The sequence below is a fragment of the Myiozetetes cayanensis genome, unplaced genomic scaffold (genome assembly GCF_022539395.1).
Source record: "Myiozetetes cayanensis isolate MyiCay16 unplaced genomic scaffold, myiCay2020 scf12, whole genome shotgun sequence".
In the NCBI taxonomy this organism is placed as follows: domain Eukaryota; kingdom Metazoa; phylum Chordata; class Aves; order Passeriformes; family Tyrannidae; genus Myiozetetes; species Myiozetetes cayanensis.
The window spans coordinates 26,868,224-26,889,563 of NW_026086826.1; the positions used below are offsets into that span (position 1 = coordinate 26,868,224).

Consider the following 21,340-nt stretch of genomic DNA (forward strand, 5'->3'; position numbering starts at 1 on the left):
TGCAGTTTGTCTTGAGTATTTTTGGTTAGTAGGAAGCGCTGAGACTTGGCTTCAGAAGCAAAGCTGCTGTAGAACTTGATACTGTTCCAATCGTGTCAGCAAAATAGGAAACCCACTTGCTGCTGTGTTATCAGTTTTGTTTCCTCGTATTCATTAAGGCAGAAGTCCTCCCACTAACAAACCAGTTAAAGATCTGAAAGTCCATGATGTATGTTTTGAATATGAATTGGAAAATACCAATTATACCAGTAGTTGTTATGTACTTGATGGTCTGCTTTCCCTGCCCTGAGTTGACCAAGGTCAGTTCTTTGCTAGCCTTAAAAGCAAGCTCATAAAATGAGTCTATCTGTAAAGTAGCATCATGGATATTTATATTGGAATTTAGTTTAAAGACTCAACAGTGAAAATAAGGCGAAATACATGGCATATGCAGGGATATGGGTGGCCTTGTATTCGGGTGTCCCTGTGGGATAAAGGGGTGTGGGAGAAGGCAGAAGATCACTGTGTGAGTATAGGCACAGACTTATACACCCTGTGGTGTTTTGATGGAAAACACTAATATATCAGATTGAGACTGTTTGCAACAACCAGTATTTACCCTGTAATCTTTCCTTTGTCTCTCTCCCTTCCATTGACAAACCAGTCACTTTGCCCTGTGGCCAACAACAACAAATCCTTTTCAGAGCTGCATTTTCATTTACACATTCTTTTCTTTGATTAAGAGACACTGACAATTGGCTCTGAAATTCAGAGTATAGCAAGATTTTTAGGAGCTCCCTGAACTGGGCATTTCAAAGTAGCATAGTCACCAAGGTTTCCTTTTATTCAACTTTTTCCTACTGCTGGAAGAACTAGAAAAATGGTTCTAAATGGATGACTTAAGTTGTACAGGAAGGGTAGCCACTCTCAGGAAACAGCTTTGAAGGGCACCACAGGGAACAGTGTAAAGAGCTGGGAAGAGCTGCTGTGCCTGAAAGGTGGATTCTTCCACTGAGGAAGTTTAGTGTACTAGAATTAAGATTTTATATTGTGCAGTGTGAAGGGAATAGGAACAGGATGCAGATGTGGTGGGTGCAGATGTCAGAGTGATAGCCTGCAGCATAAAATAGCTATCTAGGAAAATCAGTTGTAAAAGAAATAATGCTCATCTAGAGGCCAGAAAGATGCTTGATTTTATTCTGCCTGGGTGCACTTGACAGGATCTTATGGACTGCTCTGCACTCCCTGTCCTTTCCAGTGGGGAACACCTTCAGGAGGGTGGCTGAAGGGTGCAAGCATAGAATTACCCTCTTGCAGGAAACTTAACAGCCAAAATATTTCTCAACCATAACGCCAGTGCTGGCAACTACATGATTCCCATCAGGAGCTTGTTAACACACCAGCCAATCATTAGGCTTTGGTTATAGACTCCTCTGACAGAGGCTAAAACTGATAGAGGATAAAGTAGAGAGACTTGCAAGTTACATTAATCCAGCCTAACTTTCTGCTAATCCTTCATTGTCCCAAATACCAATTACTCATCTGTTGTATTTTAACTAAGAAGTAAATGTGATATTTCAGCTAAGGTTAGTAACTATTTACAGCTGAGACTTGTCTAGCCACAAATCCATACACAGCTTGCCCTTTCCTGGTACCTTTTCAGATGGAAGGGTGTTTGTCACAAAACTTATCCACGTGTTTCTAAGGGCTGTACTATCAAATTCTGATTGTTCTTTGTGTATTAACACATGCACTAAGCTTAGTGCAAGTGCCAGTGTCATTCAGAGTAGTTGGAGCAAATAAGAGGGAAGAAAACAGTAAACTGCAATAAGCAAAACAAAGAGGGAAAGAGAGGAAAGCCCAGGAGCTTTCAAGTAAAGGCATCTCAACCTCTGGCTACTGGGCAGTCATGCTGCAGGATTCACTGAGCTTGGTTTTGGAAGAGGAAGAAGAGAGGTCACCCACTTGACAGAACTGTAGGACACCTGCAGACTGAAGGTATTTCTTTGTCTAGTTATTTTTTCCACACACATTAAGTGCTGGTTGCAAGGGGGAGTGTTGGTTAACCCTCCCATGTCCACCTGTTTGGAGGAGCCTGTGCTGCTACAAACCAACTCTGCTGGAAAACTAGGGCTTTTAAAGAATTCATCCAACAAATCTTGGGGTTTTGAGAGGTAGTTTGATGAGGCCCCAAAAGGGCCTCATCAAACTACCTCTCAAAACCCCAAGATTTGGGGGACCTGTTCTGAGTGTTACTAATCAGCAAATATGCAGCTCAGACAGGCCTTGCTTTCTGTGTCTTTCCAAAATCCTGACACATCCAAGAGCATTCACATGTACAGTGCTGGTACCTCTCTGAGATGTGTGTTTTCACTAACATCCTTTCCTGTTGATTCACGTAAACAGTGCTCCAGGAGTGGTATGTGGAGTGGAAAAGTGAATCAATCTGGGCGGTCCCTGTAACGGGTGATCTGCTTTGTAATTTGTGCAAAGGAATTTCTCCAAGGAAACTGTTTGCTTTCTTCCCAAACACTTTGTTGCCTAACTCTTCGTGGAACAAAACTCTGTCTCTGTAGCTCATCTCAAAATCGTTTCAACTTGCAGCCCACATCCTCTGTTTGCTCAGCATTCCCTGGAAAGCTCCACCCTCACTCCCAGCTAATAACCACGTTCACCCACAGCTCGATTTTCCCAGTCTCTCCTTTGCCCTCCCGGGAGCACTTCCTTTCCCACTGGCCCCAGCCTTGTGAGCAGCTGGTGAAGGCCTCTGTGCTGGCAGTGGCAGCCCGGGATTTGTCCTGCCAAGCAGCCTCTTTTCCCGCTGGGAAGCACATCATGAGCGTGGGGACAGTGCTCTTCCAGTCCAGCAGCTATGGCAAAGAGGGGAGGCTGCTCTGCTGCCTCGGCGAGGGAGCCTCTGAGCCTGGCATGAGCTTCTCAGGTAGGATGCTCAGGGGTATAATCCTGTCCTGTCCCTTTCCTGGGTGGGAAAGTTCCTCCAAGTGTGGGTCCTTTCAAGTCTGTCTTTGTCTTGTAGTAGGAGACCAACCACAGGCAGGTCTGAGGTTACCAGCTTTTTTTACGGGGATTGTAGGATTATTGAAATGCTTCTTTTCTACGAACAGTTACACTGTATTTCAGAAATAGAGGCCACTTCACTCTGAAATTTATAATTTAGCACATTTACCTGCTCTAGGACCAAAGAGATTGGTAACTGAAGTGTTGGCAGCAGGGGTGGGGGACAAAACACCACTTACGTGGTGGCTGAATAGGAAAAGCATTCATATCCAGAGAGAGGCAAATTGTATTGTGGGAATAAAGGAAAGGAAGGCAAGGGATGAAGTGTACCCTCCTTGCGTGACTGTGTATTACTTGCACACGACGTGATGATGTAAGTTTTCCATTGTACAGGAAATGAAAGTGATAATACATGATTTATGGTCAAAAAGGAGCTGAGGTAAAACAGAACTTCCCAGCTCATTTCCTCACTTCTGGTGCAGACACAGCTTGCAGACTGTGAATTATGCCCCTCAGCCGGAGGGGCATAATTTGCGACGTGCTTTGGTTATCTGAGTTTCCTGAATGACATCTGTACAGTGATCACACTCCACTGACCTTCCACAGCCTGATGTACTGCAGGGTGTAGATCCCACACTGTATGGAGCAGCGTGGTTATTCTGGACTAACAGCCTGCAAGAGGTGCTTTTATGTCCTGGTAAAATCCCCTTTAGCAGATGTTGGGTAACCTTTACAGTTCTTTAAGCATCCAAGTCACTCTAACGTGACAGTGAAGGAAGTTAGGGAGACACGAACTCTTAAAAGCATTTGATTTTTAGATAATGTGATTTTTGGTAAGCACTGTAGCTAAGTGATTGAAGCTTCTCATCAAACATTAACTTCTGCAGGCTTTTTTTGTACATCAGGTGGGTGTTAAGAACGTGTGCCAGCCTCCTAGGCATTCCCGAGGAAGTGGTGGGAGTCCCACGTCTGCTCTGACTCCCCCCAGCCAATCCAGCACAGCCCCAGCTTGGATATATTTTGGGAACTGCCTGCTTTGTGTTTGCTCCTTAGCAAAGATGCCTAAGTCAGAGTTCTCATACAGCACATTTGACTTTGCTTAAGGCACTGAAACAGTAACACAAGCCGTTGTAGGAGAATAAAGAATGTATTATTTAATTAAATATGTATTTTTACTCCATAAAGAGAGCTGGGTTTGGGAACTGGTGTTCTTTCTTGGAGCTTAACAACTGGACATACATATGCACACACCCAGCCCTAAAAAAATACAGTGGGATGTTAGCAGCCATGCTGTAATGTAGGGGGGTGAGCATTGGGATTTCTTATTTTCCATGAGAGCACCCAGTCTGATGGGTTAATATGTTGTAAAACTAATTGCAGTTGATAGCTAGGAATAAGAAGCATATGTAAATGTTGCATCTGCAGGCAGTGCAGTCAAGGAACTGACATTTTGATGGCTTAATCTCTAGTCCCTTTTGTTCATGCCAGAAGAACCTTGATAGAGGCTATTTTGGCAAGGCTTGGGAGGTATGTTATTAAGTAATGGCATGATGAACAGGTTATGCAAGCAACAGAACTCTGCATTGTTACCAGAAATGCAGTCAGAAGCTACTCAGCTACATGTTTAAAATGAAAACAGAACAAACTTCAACCACTTACTTTCTCATGTACCCACAATAGTCGAAAAATTGCATTAGAGGCTGGAAACCCCCCTTATCCTCATTTTCCAGGCTTGAGCTCTGTCCTGTGACACAGCTTTGGCATGTTACTTTGCCTGTTACTTGGCACAGGCTTCTTCCTGTTTTGTGTCTCACTGACTTCCCAGTTTTCCCATCCTGTATTGGATTTGAGCTCTTTGTTCTCTTTTCAAGTGCCTTATAGACCAGCTTTTGCTCACAAGTGTAAATCTCAGGGGCCTGGGCAAGGGGGTAGGTGACCACAGCACGTGTTCTCTGGCACTGATCTGACTTCTCAGCCCCTCAGAAATGGGCCAGAGCAATGACTGTAAGATAAAGAAAGCCTCAAAGTGTTTGTTTGTTTGTTTTTAAAGAAAACTTTTTATGTTTAATGCATTTAATGAAATCTCTTCACAGTGTACATTTTCCTAAGTTCAACAAGAGAATTCAGAAATAGATACTGGGACAGGTACTTACATCAGTTGTGCTATCAGAGAAAAAAATATTTAACTTTACACCTTCATATTTTTTTGCTCCCTTGAGCAGCCCATGTGTATAAAATCCCAACATCGCCCTTTCTCATCTTAATATTGAAGTTCATTCTGCTTCATGTTCCTAAAAAACCTCTCTGTGGGTTAGAAAGCCAATGAGAATCTTGACATAGCACTCCCATGAAGTGATCAGGCAGCTTTGCTTCTTACTACAGTTCCTTTTAAAACCCCGTGGATTTAGAATGGTTTTAATCATCACAAAAACTGTAGGGACTTTTTTTCTTTTGTTTACAAACACATCTGATTCCCCCCCTGCTCCCTTGAACTAACTTGTCCTTTGAAACAGCAAAGGAGAATTGCCTGGGTATTCAGAAAGGCTGCTGCTAAACACCCACCATCACCTGTACCACCTTCTGTCCCTGCCATCTCTTATTTACACAGCCCTGGAACATGTTACAAGTCATTATCATTCCTGTTAATCCTGACTCAGTTACTTACACATCTCATTTGTGTCATAATTCTGCCTTACCTGGATTTGTAATGCTGGTTTCAGATCCAGGCTTGTCTACGCCCACCGTGGGAACTATAAAGATATAAAATGTAACATTTTGGCATTGAAAAGTTTCCTTCACTGCTTCATGTAATTTTAAAAAGCACTTTTAATTTTGCAGGGTTTTTTTATATATATGAATGCTTAAAAAAATTTCAAGTAGAGGCATATAAAAATAGAATTATATATAATAAATAATAAATAATTTATATATGTAGTTTGCTACTTGGTATCTGGGTAGTTATTCAGCTTTTCCAACCCATCCTAGAAGGAACCTGTAGAATGAAGAGTCCACAATGTGGGATTGAAAATCACTGATTTAAGAGTCCAGACATAGTGTTCCCTTTCCCTAAGGGCACAGTGTGCTGTAGGAGCTTTGCTCTGCTGTACACTGGGGTTTTATTTAAATCTATTTGATAAACTTGATCCATTCCACCAGAGGGTGGTGGGGCACTGAAGAGGCTCCCCAGGGAAGTGGTCATGGCCCCAAGCCTGACAGAGTTCAAGGAGCATTTGGACAAGGCTCTCAGGAGCATGGTAGGATTGCTGGGGTGTCCTGTGCAGGGCCAGGAGAGGGACTGGACGATCCTTGTGAGTCCCTTCCAACTCAGGATTCTCCCTGATTCTACAATTTACAACTGCACCCAAAATAACTGGCTCTTCTGCTCCTTTCCCAGAGGCCCTGCACCGCCCCTACGGCTGTGACGTGGAACCCCAGGCACTGAACGAAGCCATCAGGTGGAGCTCCAAGGAGAACCTGCTCGGAGCCACTGAGAGCGACCCCAATCTCTTTGTTGCACTTTACGATTTTGTAGCAAGCGGAGACAACACCCTCAGCATCACCAAAGGTAGGGCTGGGGGTCACACAGCACCTGCCAGCCTGGAAACTGAGTGGCAGAAAACAGAAAGTGGAGTCCTTGCCCGGATAGAAGTGGGAATAATGCAGTTAGGGAAGTTTATTCCCTGAACTGATGGCAGGAAGCAGACGGTCTGTCCCTCCCTGGTGCTGGAGGGACACCTGCCGGGCAGTTTTCCTCGGACAAACACAGTCCAACCCACTCCTGTTCCAGGCTCCCCAAATCACTGCCCTGTGAGATACCTGTTGCAGGGAGGGGCAGAGGGAAATGGTGGCATTGTGGAAGGTGACAGAACTCAGCACTTTCAACCGGGGCAAAATCAAGAATTAAACATTGCACAGAGACTTTCTGGTCAGTGCATATGTCAGAACATGCTGCAGAAGTGTTTTAAATCATGTGCCACTTACGGCTTCAAGGAGACAAACCTCATCCCTCCAAGAAGATAAAGTCTTTCTAGTCTAAAAAGCTGGAGTACAAGAAGCTTTTTTAGTTCACCACTCTCACTGCAGTAAATTAGGGAGCAATATCTGTCTGAAACTTTGCTTCCTAAACACTTGATATGTAGCAGTTTAGTTATGATTTTTACTGTCAAACCACAAACCCAGGCTCAACCGATGCTGAGTTTCTCCCTCACTGAGACCCAGCAGCTTGCACTGTGCTTACTCTGCTTTCTTCTTTCTGTTCAAAGGTGAGAAGTTGCGAGTCCTGGGTTATAACCAGAATGGCGAGTGGAGCGAGGTACGTTCGAAGAATGGGCAGGGCTGGGTACCAAGCAACTACATCACACCAGTGAACAGCCTGGAAAAGCACTCCTGGTACCACGGGCCGGTGTCCCGCAGTGCAGCAGAGTATCTACTGAGCAGCCTCATCAACGGCAGCTTCCTGGTGCGGGAGAGCGAGAGCAGCCCGGGGCAGTTGTCCATCTCGCTCAGGTACGAAGGACGTGTTTACCACTACAGGATCAACACCACCTCGGATGGGAAGGTGAGGATCTCTGGAAGGGTGTTAACTAAGGGGTGGTGCAGAATCTCAAGTTGCAGGCTGTTAAGGGAGGGGGCTGTGAGAGAAAACAGGCCTGCTGGTTTATTAATATAAGAAAAGAAGAAGTATTGCAAGAGTTTGGTGGTAACTCACCAAACAGCACTTTGGAGAAGTGCAGACAGTCCTTGTCCTGGCTGAAAGTATCTAAGGAGCGAGGGAGCTGTGGTTGGAGGTGGTGATAGCCCTCCACTGGTCCCCTTACAACAAGCAGAGCTTTGGTAAGTCGGCCATTTTAACCTAGATTAATATGTTGTGTTGAGAGATGCAAAAACAGGCCTTGTGCTTGGCTAAGACTTTCAATTTCTAGTCCTGTAAAGCACAAGGCAGGAGGCAGCACAGCTCTTAAGTGATACCTTAATTCTAGCTGCCTTCTGCAAGTAAAAGTCTCACAGATTAATAATCATTCGCCCAACAGGATGAGAACAAATATTCTAAAATCTGTTTCTCTGATTCTTTAAGAAGAACATGTTAGAACATTTTTACTGTGCCTGTTTTCCAGTGTTACTGAAAGCTTCCAGCTCCTTTCATTTAAGCAGATTCCTGGTTGTTTCTTACTAGGTCTATGTGACAGCAGAAAGCCGTTTCAGCACCCTGGCAGAGCTCGTGCACCATCACTCAACCGTAGCAGATGGCCTGGTGACAACTCTGCACTACCCAGCACCCAAGTGCAATAAGCCCACTGTCTATGGAGTGTCCCCCATCCATGACAAGTGGGAGATGGAGAGGACTGACATCACCATGAAGCACAAGCTCGGGGGAGGGCAGTATGGCGAGGTGTATGTGGGGGTCTGGAAGAAATACAACCTCACTGTTGCTGTGAAAACATTAAAGGTGAGTTTTCAGGTTTTCAGCACTGTTCATTTGGTCACCATTTATGATAAGAGGAAGGAAGTCGTAGTATTTTAAATTACACCACCTAATAATATGAGTATCAGAAAATGGAGTGTGGTGATCTGCATAAAGTCCATGCTTGAGAGTAGCTTTGCAGATCAAAGGTACCTTATCAGACCTACACCAGTGCATGCGGCTTAGAAACAAGCTGGAATTTTGGCCCAGCAGGAACTGCATGTCCAAGTCAGATCTGTAGAAATGGTTACCAAGTCAACTTCCCTTCCTCCAGAGGAGCTGTGGAACCTTTAAGAAGTCAAAGGAATTGGAAATATCTTCTACAACCTCTCCTCTCCTCCTGGAAAAATTCACCGTCTCCATCTGCCTTTTCTTTTCAAAACCTTCTGTTTGCTTCAGCATTAACAACTGCAATTCTGTGTGCCCCCTAAGTAAGGGAGCTTTCAAACTTAATTGTTATAGCTAAGTCAGTGATCCTGAGAGTCTTTCACCAGACACAACAACCAGGCACTGCAGACCTGTCACCTCACTGTGCTCTAGGCCAGCCAGGCAGCTTTGCAGGGCTGTGGCAGTTTGCTTTGGTAAAAAGCCACCAGAATGGAGACAAGGAAGCTGTGATTTATATTCAGCCTGAATGTGTGGTGTTAACCAGACCTTGGACATGAAGATAAATGTTCCCTTCTTTTTCCTCTCTGTTTATCTAGGAAGATACCATGGAGGTGGAAGAGTTCTTGAAAGAAGCTGCTGTGATGAAGGAGATCAAGCACCCAAACCTGGTGCAGTTGTTGGGTCAGTGACATACGTTGCTTTTCTGTTCTTACTTAGTCTTCATTTTGGGAAAATTTCATCTTGTTTAAATGCAGTGGCAGTTTTTCTGTATTTATATAACTTTTTGAATCAGGTCAGGTTATGGGGTGGTATTTTTGACGGCTTTATATAATATTGGAGCCAAGAGACACTAATTTTAAATAAAACATCAAATACAGTCACTTACATTAGTAGACAACTTTGCTGTTGAGGCACGACTACGTGTTACATAAAAATTTGCAGTATCATCCTCCTGTTAGTTTGTGTCCTTGGCCCCAGACATGCTCCAGGGTTCAGCTATCAGGCTCAGATTCCTTCCCTGCCCTGTTGAATCAAATTTACAAAATTATTTTCCACGACTTATTTGCCCGAGAGAACAGAACAAAATTGTAAGAAAATTGGAAGTGAAAGGAAAAATTATATGGGAAGCACAACAAATACTGTTCTTTGTACTTCTCCAGTGAGAGACATTTATAGAACAGGCTGCACTGAAGAGAACAAGTTAGTCCCTAATTAAGCAGAAGACACCAGGTCGCTGCTGCTGTGAGGGACCCTGTGTATCACCAAATAAGTACATGAGATCAAAGAGCACATGACTGGAAGAAATCCACGGGCTTTACAGCTTGGCTGAGCCCCCTTGTCTCACTGGCAGATGCACCATATGATGATCATTATTAAATAGTCTGCATAGCTGTTAATTCTACAAGTACAAAGATTCTTAAGGAGACACCCTAAACCTCTGCTAGTGTTTATTTGCATCTGGACTTCTGCTGCTTTCAGGAGTGGAGCTGTCAAGCCCAGCCTAGGATGAAAGAAGAAACGTGAAACATGTGAAGGGTTTTACTAATGGCAACTATTCTGTACCCATTTAAAAAACAGGCACAGATGAAGTGTCTGCCCAGCCCTGTCTGGTTCCAGGAGCAGAGACTCAGAGATTTGTCATCAGAGAGCTGCATCTTTGCTCTTTGTGATGCACAGCACAGTTGTGTTTCACTCCTGCATATGCAGAAGGGTATGAACAGGCCCTCGGTGCTGCAGGGGGAGTTCACAGAGATATGACAAGAGTATCCTGTTGCCCTCCTCCTCCACCAGTACATGCTTTGTACAGTGACTGCAGCAAGTAGTCATCCCAGGAATGTGTGAGAATGCTGCTTCAGGAGCAGGTCCCACCGTGCTGATTCCTTACCCACCACATGGGAGCGCTTCAAGTTACTCTGTAGTGACATTTCAGTCTGGAAATCTTGCCAGCTGACAGGTACCTGCTTCCAGTTGGCCACTCTTCAGCTTTATCAAGGCAGGGAGGGGAAGAAAAGGAAATTACATGTTCAGAATATGTCCTGTTTCATCCTGTAACCTTCCAAAGAACAGAACTATTGCTTCATGTCTATTATATAGGAATAGCAGTGCTTCCATAGACAGTTCCTCTCTACCCATAAAGTGGATGGGCAGATAAATAGACAGAAGCACTGAGTTTGACGTTGGGCTGCATTGACCTGGGTCTTGCAGATGGAACTCCTCACTTTTCAGAGAAACACTCATCGGTCCAGAATCCAATAAATGAACATTAGATCAGGAGCAGTGGTAAGAAAGGGAAGCTTTATTCACATGCTCCCCTCCCCCTCCACTGCCAGGTGTGTGTACCCTGGAGCCACCCTTCTACATCGTGACGGAGTACATGCCATATGGGAACCTGCTGGACTATCTGCGGGATTGCAACCGGGAGGAAGTGAGTGCTGTTGTGCTGCTCTACATGGCCACCCAGATCTCCTCTGCCATGGAGTACCTGGAGAAGAAGAACTTCATTCACAGGTGGGTAAAGTCACGTGGAGCTGCTGCAGTTTTAGACGGCAGTGATGAGCAGACACCAGCGTGGTGGCCCAGAAATTCCTGATTTTGGGGAGGTTTTTTCCAGAGTTAGGTTTCACACTTATCCATTGGCTGTTGGTTTCAGTACTGCCTGCAGTACCTTCTCCCCAGGACTTTCACAGCAGACTTACCATCTTGTGCCTGACTTGCCTAACAGCAGTTGGTGTTGTGCTGTTACCCCCTGTGTGCCAGACAGTGCCCACCTGAAGTGCTGTTTTATTCCAGATCAAACCATGTCATAAACCAATTACCAGTGTGTGGTGAGCTGCTAATCTCATCCTGTCCTCAGGAACCATAAACTTCTCACAGCTATGATGATTGGAAATTGAATAGAATTTAAAGAATTAACCCTAATCCTGACTTACCTCATTGCTCCTAAGAGTGATTCCCCTCAGTTTCTGATACTGTTCAGGGCAAAGATCACCTTGCCTTTACCTACTGTGTTCATAGAGTGCTTCCCAGCTCAGGAGAGTGAGACCCCTGCTCTTTCTGCAGTAGTGTCCTTGTTTCCTTTGTCCAGGGACCTGGCAGCACGGAACTGTTTAGTTGGAGAAAACCACGTGGTGAAGGTGGCTGACTTTGGCTTAAGTCGACTCATGACGGGTGACACCTACACAGCCCACGCCGGGGCCAAGTTCCCCATCAAGTGGACGGCTCCCGAGAGCCTGGCCTACAACACCTTTTCCATCAAATCAGATGTGTGGGGTAAGAAAACTCACCTTCAGCGCTCTTTTCCTGTCCATTTTGGTGTTCTCTGCCAGCCTAGATGGTAACTTGCTTTCTGACCTGGGCAGAAACGTGTGGGGAGGAGGTGGTCACATGCCAGGCCACAACTTTGTGAATGTTTTTACATGTGATGTCTTCACCTAGACTGGCCTGAGGTATTTGTGAGGAAATGATGCTGCCTCAGGCTTTAGGGAAGGGCACAGCATAATGAGCAACACAAGAGGAGGGCAGACTTACCACCAGGAGTTCTGTTTTCCTCCTTTTGCAGCCTTTGGGGTGCTGTTATGGGAAATTGCTACCTATGGGATGTCACCGTACCCAGGCATCGACCTCTCTCAGGTGTATGATCTGCTGGAAAAGGGCTATCGGATGGAACAGCCGGAGGGGTGCCCTCCCAAGGTGTATGAACTCATGAGGGCATGTGAGTATCTTCCAGTTTGGGGGACAAAGCCTGAGGGTGTGGGAGGGAGCCTGACTCCAGCCACACCTGATCCCCAGCACGGCACAGAAAGTCAGGGTGGACTTCAGTAGCTGGGTAATGAGGAAGGATATCACTGCTTAAAAATCCTTCAGGAAGCTGACAAAAGCCCAAAAGCTGGGAATTCATGTGATATTAATGCAAAGTGAGCAGAATGCCAGTCACTTCCCAGACCCTCTGGTGATACCAACAGACAGTGCTTCCAGAGTACATTCCTCCAGTGTGGGTTCAAACTACAGAAATGACACTTTTCTTCATGATCCCCTTCTGTGACTTTCCAAACTCCATCTAGGATCAAAGATGGGTCTGCCTGAATTTCAGTGTTAAGAGCATGTGAGCAGGATGTTGCCTGCAGTTTTTCACACACAGGTATCTGTGACTGGGCTGGATGTGTTTAGTCCAAGCACCCAGGGTAGCAAATCTGGAATTGTCCTTTGCCTAGAAAAAATCAGAAGGAGAGAAAGGGAGAGCAGAAAAAACAGTGGAGGGTGCAAAGAGCTGGGATTTTTAGAACTGATTCCTTCTTTTCAAGGTTGGTTTGTTAGGATGCAATAGGGTGACTGACTGCTATGAATTAATACCTGTGAACGATTCTACAGCTGCTTATCAGTAGGTCAGAGTCTGACTCCTTGGGCAGAATAAAAATTCATCTCCTGCCCACTTCAGGCACTGAGACTTACTCTGCTTTCTGACATTTCAGGCTGGAAGTGGAACCCACCAGACCGACCTTCCTTTGCTGAGACCCACCAGGCCTTTGAAACCATGTTCCACGACTCAAGCATCTCAGAGGGTGAGAGCTGGTGTTGTTTGATTCCTGAAACAGCACTGGGGGTTATCCCATAGTGAGAGATGGAGAGAGACAGCAAGATGAATGCATATCACAGTCCCCTGCTGACTGCAGCAATTAGGTCACAAAATATTATTCTTCCAACCTTCATTTTTAAAAAGTGTGCCTTAATCTCTGGATTTTCTACTTAGCTACTTCAGGGAGTAAATCTGTGCAACTCAGCTCTCAAATACAATCAGCCAGGAGGTAAATACTGGTGGGGGGTGTGATACTACTCAGCAGACAGGCAGAAGTGTCTGAGCATCTGCTAAATTTTTAAATCGAATATGAAACTGATCCATCCATGTACCTACTACAGAGGAAAACACAGCAGATGGAATTTTACCAGGGAGGATCTGTAACAGGTACATCCACATTTGTGTGGCCAGGAGGTTGTGAGGGTTTTTCTCTTTGTTGGTTTTTTTTTTTTTTTTTCCCAGTCACATACCTTTTGTTGGTGTTGGGAAGGAAACATGTAGTCTTCATTTCCAATAGGGAGGTGCAGTGCAAAGCAGCTTAGATCCAGATCCAGAGAGGACACAAATTTTGGGAATCCCAGGAGCATCAATAGGAGGCATCTTGATTAAAAACAGAGGGAAATGCATTCAGTGCTGACTTTAGCTCTCCATCAACCCTTAACCCAGCATAGAGTTCGATTTGTATTAGACCTCTTGTACAGATCCTACTCCTTGATTTTTTGGCTGAATTTGTAAAGATGCAAATGAGTTTGAAATCATCATGAAAAACATCTGACCCTGAACACCTCTAGACTTGAACAAAAACTAAATCCATAAATTATGTATTTCTTAATCATAGATCTCTTCCTGCCAGTCTGGATTTTCAGTAAAGACCCAGATCATTTTTTTCCCCCCTCTTCCTCTGCTGGTCTTTGTTTCAGCTATTCTCTTTTTTTTTCCATACAGAGGTAGCAGAGGAGCTTGGAAGAACAGCCTCCTCCTCATCCATAGTTCCTTACCTGCCCCGCTTACCAATGCTTCCCTCCAAGACCAGAACACTGAAGAAACAGGCGGAGAACAAGGAGAACATTGAAGGAACACAGGATACTGTGGAGCACTCGGCTTCCAGCTCAGCACCAGGTATGGGCACTGGGACAGGGGCAGTGAGGCCACAAATTCTGGGGTAAATTCCCAGAGAAACAGAAGAAAACCAAACAACATGGCATGGGAAGGTGATTTGTGCTGCTGTGTCACGAGGGCTGTTGGCCACCTCAGCAACCCAGTTATTTATTAGCAAATAGAAAACACTGCAGCTTTTCCAATGTTCTTTTAGTAAATCCCGTTGTATTTTTTTCTTTCATATTTAGTTTTGCTGCTTGCTTTTAAATGACAGCTTCAAAACGGAAGCTGACAATTCAATAAGAGATTTTTTTTTTAATACTTACGGTATTTAGGAAGGAGGGGAAAAGTACAGGAAGGGAGTAAGAAACTGGAATAAAAGAACAACTGTTTTCTGATGTCTCTCTCCAAAGTGGCCTCGTCAGTATAGGCAGCATACAAGTCACATGCAGAAATGGAAAACGTTAAAGAAAAAATAAAATAAAAGTGCTCACTTCCTCTCTCACTCTATCTCTGCAGCAGCTGGGCAGGTAACTACCCCACGTCCATAAAGCCCACTGCAGGACAGGGAGCTGGAAATGGAAATAGATGCTGCAGATTCACACTTGTTTCTTCTGCCCAGGTTTCATCAGAAGCACACAACCAATAACTGGGTCTCCTGCGCTGCCCCGCAAGCAGAGGGACAAGTCACCCAGCAGCCTGCTGGAGGATGCCAAAGAGACCACGTTCACCAGGGACAGAAAAGGTGGCTTCTTCAGCTCCTTCATGAAGAAGAGGAATGCTCCCACGCCTCCCAAGCGCAGCAGCTCCTTCCGGGAGATGGAGAACCAGCCCCATAAGAAGTACGAGCTGACGGGTAACTTTTCCTCTGTTGCTTCCTTGCAGCACGTGGACGGGTTCTCCTTTGCTCCCACGCAGCAGGACACGAGCCTGGCACCCCCCAAGTGCTATGGAGGGGGCTTTGTGCAGAGGACCTTCTACAACGACGATGGCACAGGGCCCAGCACTGGCGGGGCCGTGAGCACCAGTGGAGGGTGGTCGGGCATCACTGGTTTCTTTACACCACGCTTGATTAAAAAGACACTGGGTTTACGAGCAGGAAAACCCACTGGCAGTGAAGAAGCTTCAAAGCCTTTTCCAAGGTCAAACTCTACATCTTCCATGTCCTCAGGGCTTCCAGAGCAGGATAGGATGGCAATGACCCTTCCCAGAAATTCACAGAGGTCAAAAATTCAGCTGGAACGGACTGTGTCCACCTCCTCTCAGCCCGATGAGAGCACGGGGAGGGCCAATGACCTGCTTCCCAAAAGGTTTGACGAAGGCCCTGCTTTGACCAGAGAGAGACCAAAAGCAAAGCTCTTGCCGAGGGGTGCCACAGCACTCCCCTTCCGAACTCCCTCCACACTGGAAGAAAAGGAGGGTCCAGGGCTAGCAGCAGCTCCTAAGGGAAAAGAAAAAAACAGTGGCCCACGACAGGGGGCCCTTGAGGATGGCGAGAGGCCGGGGTGGTCATCTCCAGGCAAGGCTGCAGCAATACTTCCAACCACTCATAACCACAAAGTGCCAGTCCTAATCTCACCCACTCTAAAACACACTCCAGCAGACGTGCAGCTCATTGGCACAGACTCTCAGGGTAATAAATTTAAGCTCTTATCTGAGCATCAGGTCACTTCTTCCGGCGACAGGGACCGGCCCAGACGGGTAAAACCAAAGTGTGCTCCACCTCCACCACCAGTGATGAGGCTCCTCCAGCAGCCGGCTGCCGGCTCCGACACAGCGGAAGAGCTGAGCCCCGCGGCGGGAGCGCAGCACGGACTGGAATCGAGTGAAGGGAGCAAGAAGGCGGCAGCAGCAGCAGCACCTGTTGGTGGGAAAGCTGGGAGGCCCGTGATGCCTCCACCTCAAGTGCCTCTGTCATCGTCTTCCACGTCCCCAGTGAAGATGGCCAACGGCACGGCTGGCACGAAGGTGACGCTGAGAAAGACCAAACAGACAGCTGAGAAAATCCCCGCAGACAAGATCAGCAAGGAGGCGCTGCTGGAGTGCGCGGATCTGCTCTCCAGTGCCATTGCCGAGCCCACCCCCAACAGCCAGCTGGTGGACACGGGGCACCAGCTGCTGGATTACTGCTCAGGCTACGTGGACTGCATCCCGCACACCCGCAACAAATTCGCCTTCCGGGAGGCCGTGAGCAAACTGGAACTCAGCCTGCAGGAGCTGCAGGTGTCCTCGACGGCCACCGGCGTCCCCGGGGCAAACCCCGTCCTTAATAACTTATTGTCATGTGTCCAAGAAATCAGCGACGTGGTGCAAAGGTAGCTACTTGTCCATCTGGGTAAGAGAAACACTCACGGGGAGGGGGGGACTTTTTTTCTGTACTGATGCTTTCAAAAGGAAAGACTGATACTTGAGTATGTGAAGTACCTCAGATCACTGAGTTCTCCTCACGTTTACAGGTTCATCTCAAAGAAATGGGGATGGAGAGGGTAGATTAAAGCTGTAAGGGGCAAACATCGAGGATCTGTCTCCACCTAATCAGGCTGATCTGCTTGGTATGGCAAGGGAAGGCAGTTTCTTGCTCCTCCCTTGGAGAGGCAGCAGAACCGATAGCAGGTTCTTGCTCTGGGAAGGATGGTTGATGTGGCAGCCAGAGTACTGGGGTGGCTGCAGGCTGCTCTGCTGCACAGATCCTGCCCTGTCTGCACTCACGGGTGCTTTGCTCTCCCAACAAGGCAAAGGAAAAGCACTGGGGCTCCACTGGTACCGACGGCCGAGCAGTCGGAGACGGAGGGGCTCCCGGGGGGGGTCACGTGCAGCTGGGGGGAAGGTCTAATGCACTGACAGTGTTCAGAGCTGCTGGAGGTGGATGTACTAGCCTGGATGGCTTAACTTCCACAGCACTGTTGCTGCTGTAATGAGAACTGCAAAGTTAGTTAATATATGAAACTATCCCTTTTCCCTCCTGTCCACCTCATCCACCACATGTTCTCATCATCATTGTGTCGGAAGCGTCAGGGATGCTGGGCAGACTTACCACTGGAATACCCCCTTCCCCACCACACAGCCTTCACTCACTGATACCTATTTCTAGTGGTCTAGCACGGGTGCTGCTTGATGGTCGTTTTTGAGTAGTTTGGGGCTTTTGCACAACTTGCCAGTGTTGTTGTTGGTGTGGGTGGGTTGTTTCTTTTTTAAGCTCTAGGTTGTTTTTAACTTGTTACCAGGTTGACTCCCCATTTCAGTTTGATCCCCTTGAGGACCCACTATAGGTCAGGGTCCCACTATAGGAGCCTCTGCCACCCCTGGCTGTTCTCCACATTCCTTTAGCAGTCCCAGCACTGCAGGGCAAGCTGGAGAGCCAGGAAGTACAGCCCGGCTTGCCCCCCACAGGGATTCCCCGGAACTGTCCCCACTCTTCACACTGCCAGATTCCTGAGATTTGTTCTAGCCCTTACCGGTCTCACAGGCTTCCAGCTTTCCCTGCATCCAAGGGTGACAAAGTGTGGCAGCACACAGGGGAACCACAAGCATCTCTATTTATTTATTCCTGTATTTTAAAGGCTAGACCAGAATCCTGTGCTGTGCTGTAGGGAACATGTGCATAAACTGTGCACTCCTCTGCTGAGAGGTGACAACAGAAGTTATGGCTCTGCCTTGAAAGGCCACCACTGGGTCTCTGATGCCTTCTCACAGTCCCAGAGCGAGAGCAGCCGAGTGGTTGACATTATCTCCCTTGGTCCTGTACTGTTTGTAGGCTACTGGGGCCTCACAAAGCTGATCTTCTGTGTCTGCACACAACTCCCCGAGGTGTAGATGTGCAAGCAGGGAGACCTCAGCTGTTGGTTTGTGAGAGGAAGGACAGAGGCCTGATACCTGACTCCAAATAAATGTCACCCTGCGCGCTGCTGCTCACTTCACACTGTTGGTGACAGAGGATCTCGCTTGCTTTGCACCTTAAATCTTTTAGTTCTGGCTAAAATGCTCTTTAAACTTGTTTTCAAAGCATGACTGTGCTGCATTTAGAGTGTAGCTGGGCCAAGTGTGACTTTAGAAGATGGACACTTCCATTGCTGTCTGGAAGCATCACCCTGTTGGTGCTTGGGAGCAGGCTGGGCTGTCTAAGTGGGTGTCCCTGCTTTATCCACAGAGCACAGCAAGACAGGGGCCTTGAAAAATCTTTAGAAATGGGCTGGTGTCTGAGAATCCTCCTCTTATTCCTGGTCTGTGGCAAACAACGTTGTGTCACGGTGTGTGGAGGCACAGCAGAGGGGCAGCATGTGAGGGACAATGGACCACGAGAGCTTCCCTGGCCAAGTGAAAGGAGAGGGGACAAAAAGAGCCAAGCAGCCCCTTGTGCTGTCCAGTTCTGCCGCAGGATCCAGTGTGCCCAGGATCCCCTGGGGGCTCTTCCACAGCCACACCCAGCTGAGCACCAAACCCTTTATCTTGTAGACTTTACTGAGGGCTTTTGTGGTTTACCTTATCTCTTTCAACCATCTTTATGGCAGGTGTGCATCCAAACTATCTGCCTTTGGAAAGGTGACCTGCAAAGGGAAGGCTGCTTGTGGCATTGCTTCACATGGCCTGTCAAACAATCAGAAGGATTTAGAAGGTAGGGGAGCTTTCTTTGGGGCAGAAGGGCAGGTTTTGCTTGGCCTGGCAGACAATCATCTGCTGTGGTGTCATCCTTGTGCAGCTGCTCAACCAAGGACAAAGGGGCTCAAATTGCAGGGATTCCCAGGGGAAGGGTATTTTAACCACAACATTTTAAGGTTTAGTCCAGTTCTGATGAGTATTTTTTAAGCCTTTTCTTTTCCTGAATGCCAGTCTTCCAGAAAAGCTCCAGCAAAAGTGATAGAACAGCAATATGGAATTTCTAACTACTGAAACTGCCCTCTTGCAGCCCTTTCAGAAGAACCAGCTGTGTCCCAGTAAAGCACTGGTTCATCTCCACTGGCCATCCCCACTTCCTTTCAGATGCCACTTCGGTTTCTTCTTCCCCCCACAGAAGAGATGGGCAGTGGGACAGGGCAGCATCCAACTGCTTTTCCCGAGTCACAGAATAGCTGAGGTTGGAGGGACCTTTGGAGATCACCTGGTCCAAACCCCCTGCCCAAGCAGGGCCACCCAGAGCCCCTGCCCAGGACAAGGCCCAGGCAGCTTCTGAGTATCTCCAGGAATGGAGACTCCACAACCCGAGTGCCCAACACTGGAGCCTGTTCAGTGCTGATCCCTCCTGTGGTGGAAAAACGTGGGGATTTGCCTGTTGTCACTCCCATGGAGAGCATTTTCCCTGCTCTTACCTATCACCACATGTCAGGTAGGTAGATGCTGGCAGAGGTAGTGCTGACCTGACAGTTGGTTCTTTCCCCCTAAATCAGAGGCTGCAGAATTGCTGCTGCTTCTGTGTTTTATTCCCAAACTGCCCTCTGGCAGGATAGCACAAGGATGCTATCTGGGGAAGCTGGTTCTGCTGTAAATCCCCACCTAGTTCTTCTTCCTTCCACTGCTGCTTCCAAAATTGTTACTGTTCCCTCTCCCTTGAGCTAGGCCTGGCTTTCTCTTCAGCCTTAAAGGTCTCCATTGTGGCCAATTCTCTGCTTTCAGCCTTGCAAAGGACCGTATGGCTCGTGATGCTTGTTACTTGTCCCAGTAGAGAGCATGTCTTGCTCTACTGGTTGGGGCAGGGGATGAGGCATAAATCCTGTTGTTTGCTCTCCCCAGCACTGTCAGGCAGCCATGGGGGCACAGACACCCTCACAGCTGGGCACTGGTAGGGGCTGGAATTTAAAGTCATTGTCTTTGCAACAGGGGTGGCACCACATCGGACACAGTAACGCCAAGCACAGAGTGTGTGCTCAGAGTGAGCTCAGTGGGGCACTTTCTCTTCCTACCACTGTGGGAATCAGCTGACTCATAGGTGCAATTCTCTCTTCTTCCTGCATTTACACCCTTTTTGATCCCCAAGCAGTGCACTCGATTTAATCACGTTCTTTGTTAGCGTGGTTGGGGTGAGGCTGAGCCAAGAGTCTGGGCTTTGGGACTGCACCAAATTTAGCCACTGGGAAAGGGGAACTGAAGGGAGCAGCACTGCTGATGCAGAACACAACAGGGAGGGAGGGCTGTCCTTGTCCCCCTCACCCAGGATGTTCCTCCTGAGCACCACCGGCCTCGTGTCAGTGACGCACAGCCCAACACGTGCGTGTTGACATCCACCACGGGGGCTATGCAGGAGTTGTGGGGCAGACCATGCTCTGTGGGCGGCAGGAACTAAACCCCACAGCCAGGGGAGGGACACAGAGCAGCCCCTCCCTACAAGGCAGGGGAGAATGAGGGGTGGGATGGGTTACACTGTGCAGCCACAGAGCAATCCCGACCCTGGTGTCCCACCACTTACCCGAGGCAGGCTTTGACTCTGGGGCAGCTGTAGCTGTAATGAGCACCAACAGCTCCAGAAGAAGGTTGCTGCAGGGCCCACAGGCTGCTGTCTCCTCTTGTTACACACTCAGCCCAGCCTGGCTGCTAATGGGGAGCTGGCAGGTACTGAAATGTAGTGACTGCAGCACACATGGAAACCTCCACCAGCGCTGTCCCGCACCAGTGGGCACTGGGATCATGCTGCAGTTCCCTGGAGTGTTGAATAAGGCCCTCAGCCCATTCCCTGGAGGCAGGTAATGAGGTTCTGGGACAGCTGAGTGATTATCACCCCTACACACTGAGCAATGTCTGTACCAAAGGAGGTCGTTCTACCCATGTGTCTGTTGTGAGGCCGATGGGCTCGGCACCGCACGTTGTTTGTATTGGTAGTGAACTCATTGAGGGCAGGAAAGGATTAAAATTGAACACATTAATCACCAATCACTCTACCAGTGTTGTCAACTGGTCTTGTTTTTTAATTGTTATTGTAATATATTTTGGTTGGTTTTCTAATTTAATTCTCTCACTATTGTCTGACTGTGAACTGCGAACAGTGTTAAACTTGATGTAAATAAGGCCCTTGGAAGGGCCTCTTTGCCTGTCGTTCCACAAAGTTTTGCCAATTTGCATTTTATTTTAAATAAAGGTTGCAATATTTTATTGGCAAAAACCACTTGAGTAGATGC

General features: G+C 47.3%; 1 protein-coding gene and 1 long non-coding RNA gene across 4 annotated transcripts in view; one reads left to right on the plus strand and one right to left on the minus strand.

The window, feature by feature from the left end:
* ABL2 (ABL proto-oncogene 2, non-receptor tyrosine kinase) overlaps positions 1-21,327 on the plus strand; it is a 45,445-nt gene extending 24,118 nt beyond the window's left edge. For 2 of the 3 annotated variants that reach the window (XM_050307528.1, XM_050307530.1), the window contains exons 2-11: positions 6,392-6,562; positions 7,260-7,555; positions 8,171-8,443; positions 9,163-9,247; positions 10,897-11,074; positions 11,652-11,836; positions 12,126-12,278; positions 13,036-13,125; positions 14,085-14,258; positions 14,860-21,327. In XM_050307528.1, the coding sequence (XP_050163485.1) occupies positions 6,392-6,562; positions 7,260-7,555; positions 8,171-8,443; positions 9,163-9,247; positions 10,897-11,074; positions 11,652-11,836; positions 12,126-12,278; positions 13,036-13,125; positions 14,085-14,258; positions 14,860-16,556 (3,302 nt within the window). In that variant the 3' untranslated portion in view covers positions 16,557-21,327. Of the gene's footprint in view, positions 1-2,342; positions 2,921-6,391; positions 6,563-7,259; positions 7,556-8,170; positions 8,444-9,162; positions 9,248-10,896; positions 11,075-11,651; positions 11,837-12,125; positions 12,279-13,035; positions 13,126-14,084; positions 14,259-14,859 lie in introns of those variants that run through there. The other variant, XM_050307529.1, reaches the window with a different exon arrangement.
* On the minus strand, positions 4,236-10,875 carry LOC126635870 (uncharacterized). The gene is made up of 3 exons (XR_007627817.1): positions 10,452-10,875; positions 9,453-9,589; positions 4,236-5,747 (listed from the first exon to the last, which is right to left on the minus strand). It is a non-coding gene; the product is annotated as an uncharacterized LOC126635870 (long non-coding RNA).
* Positions 21,328-21,340: the final 13 nt, after the last annotated feature.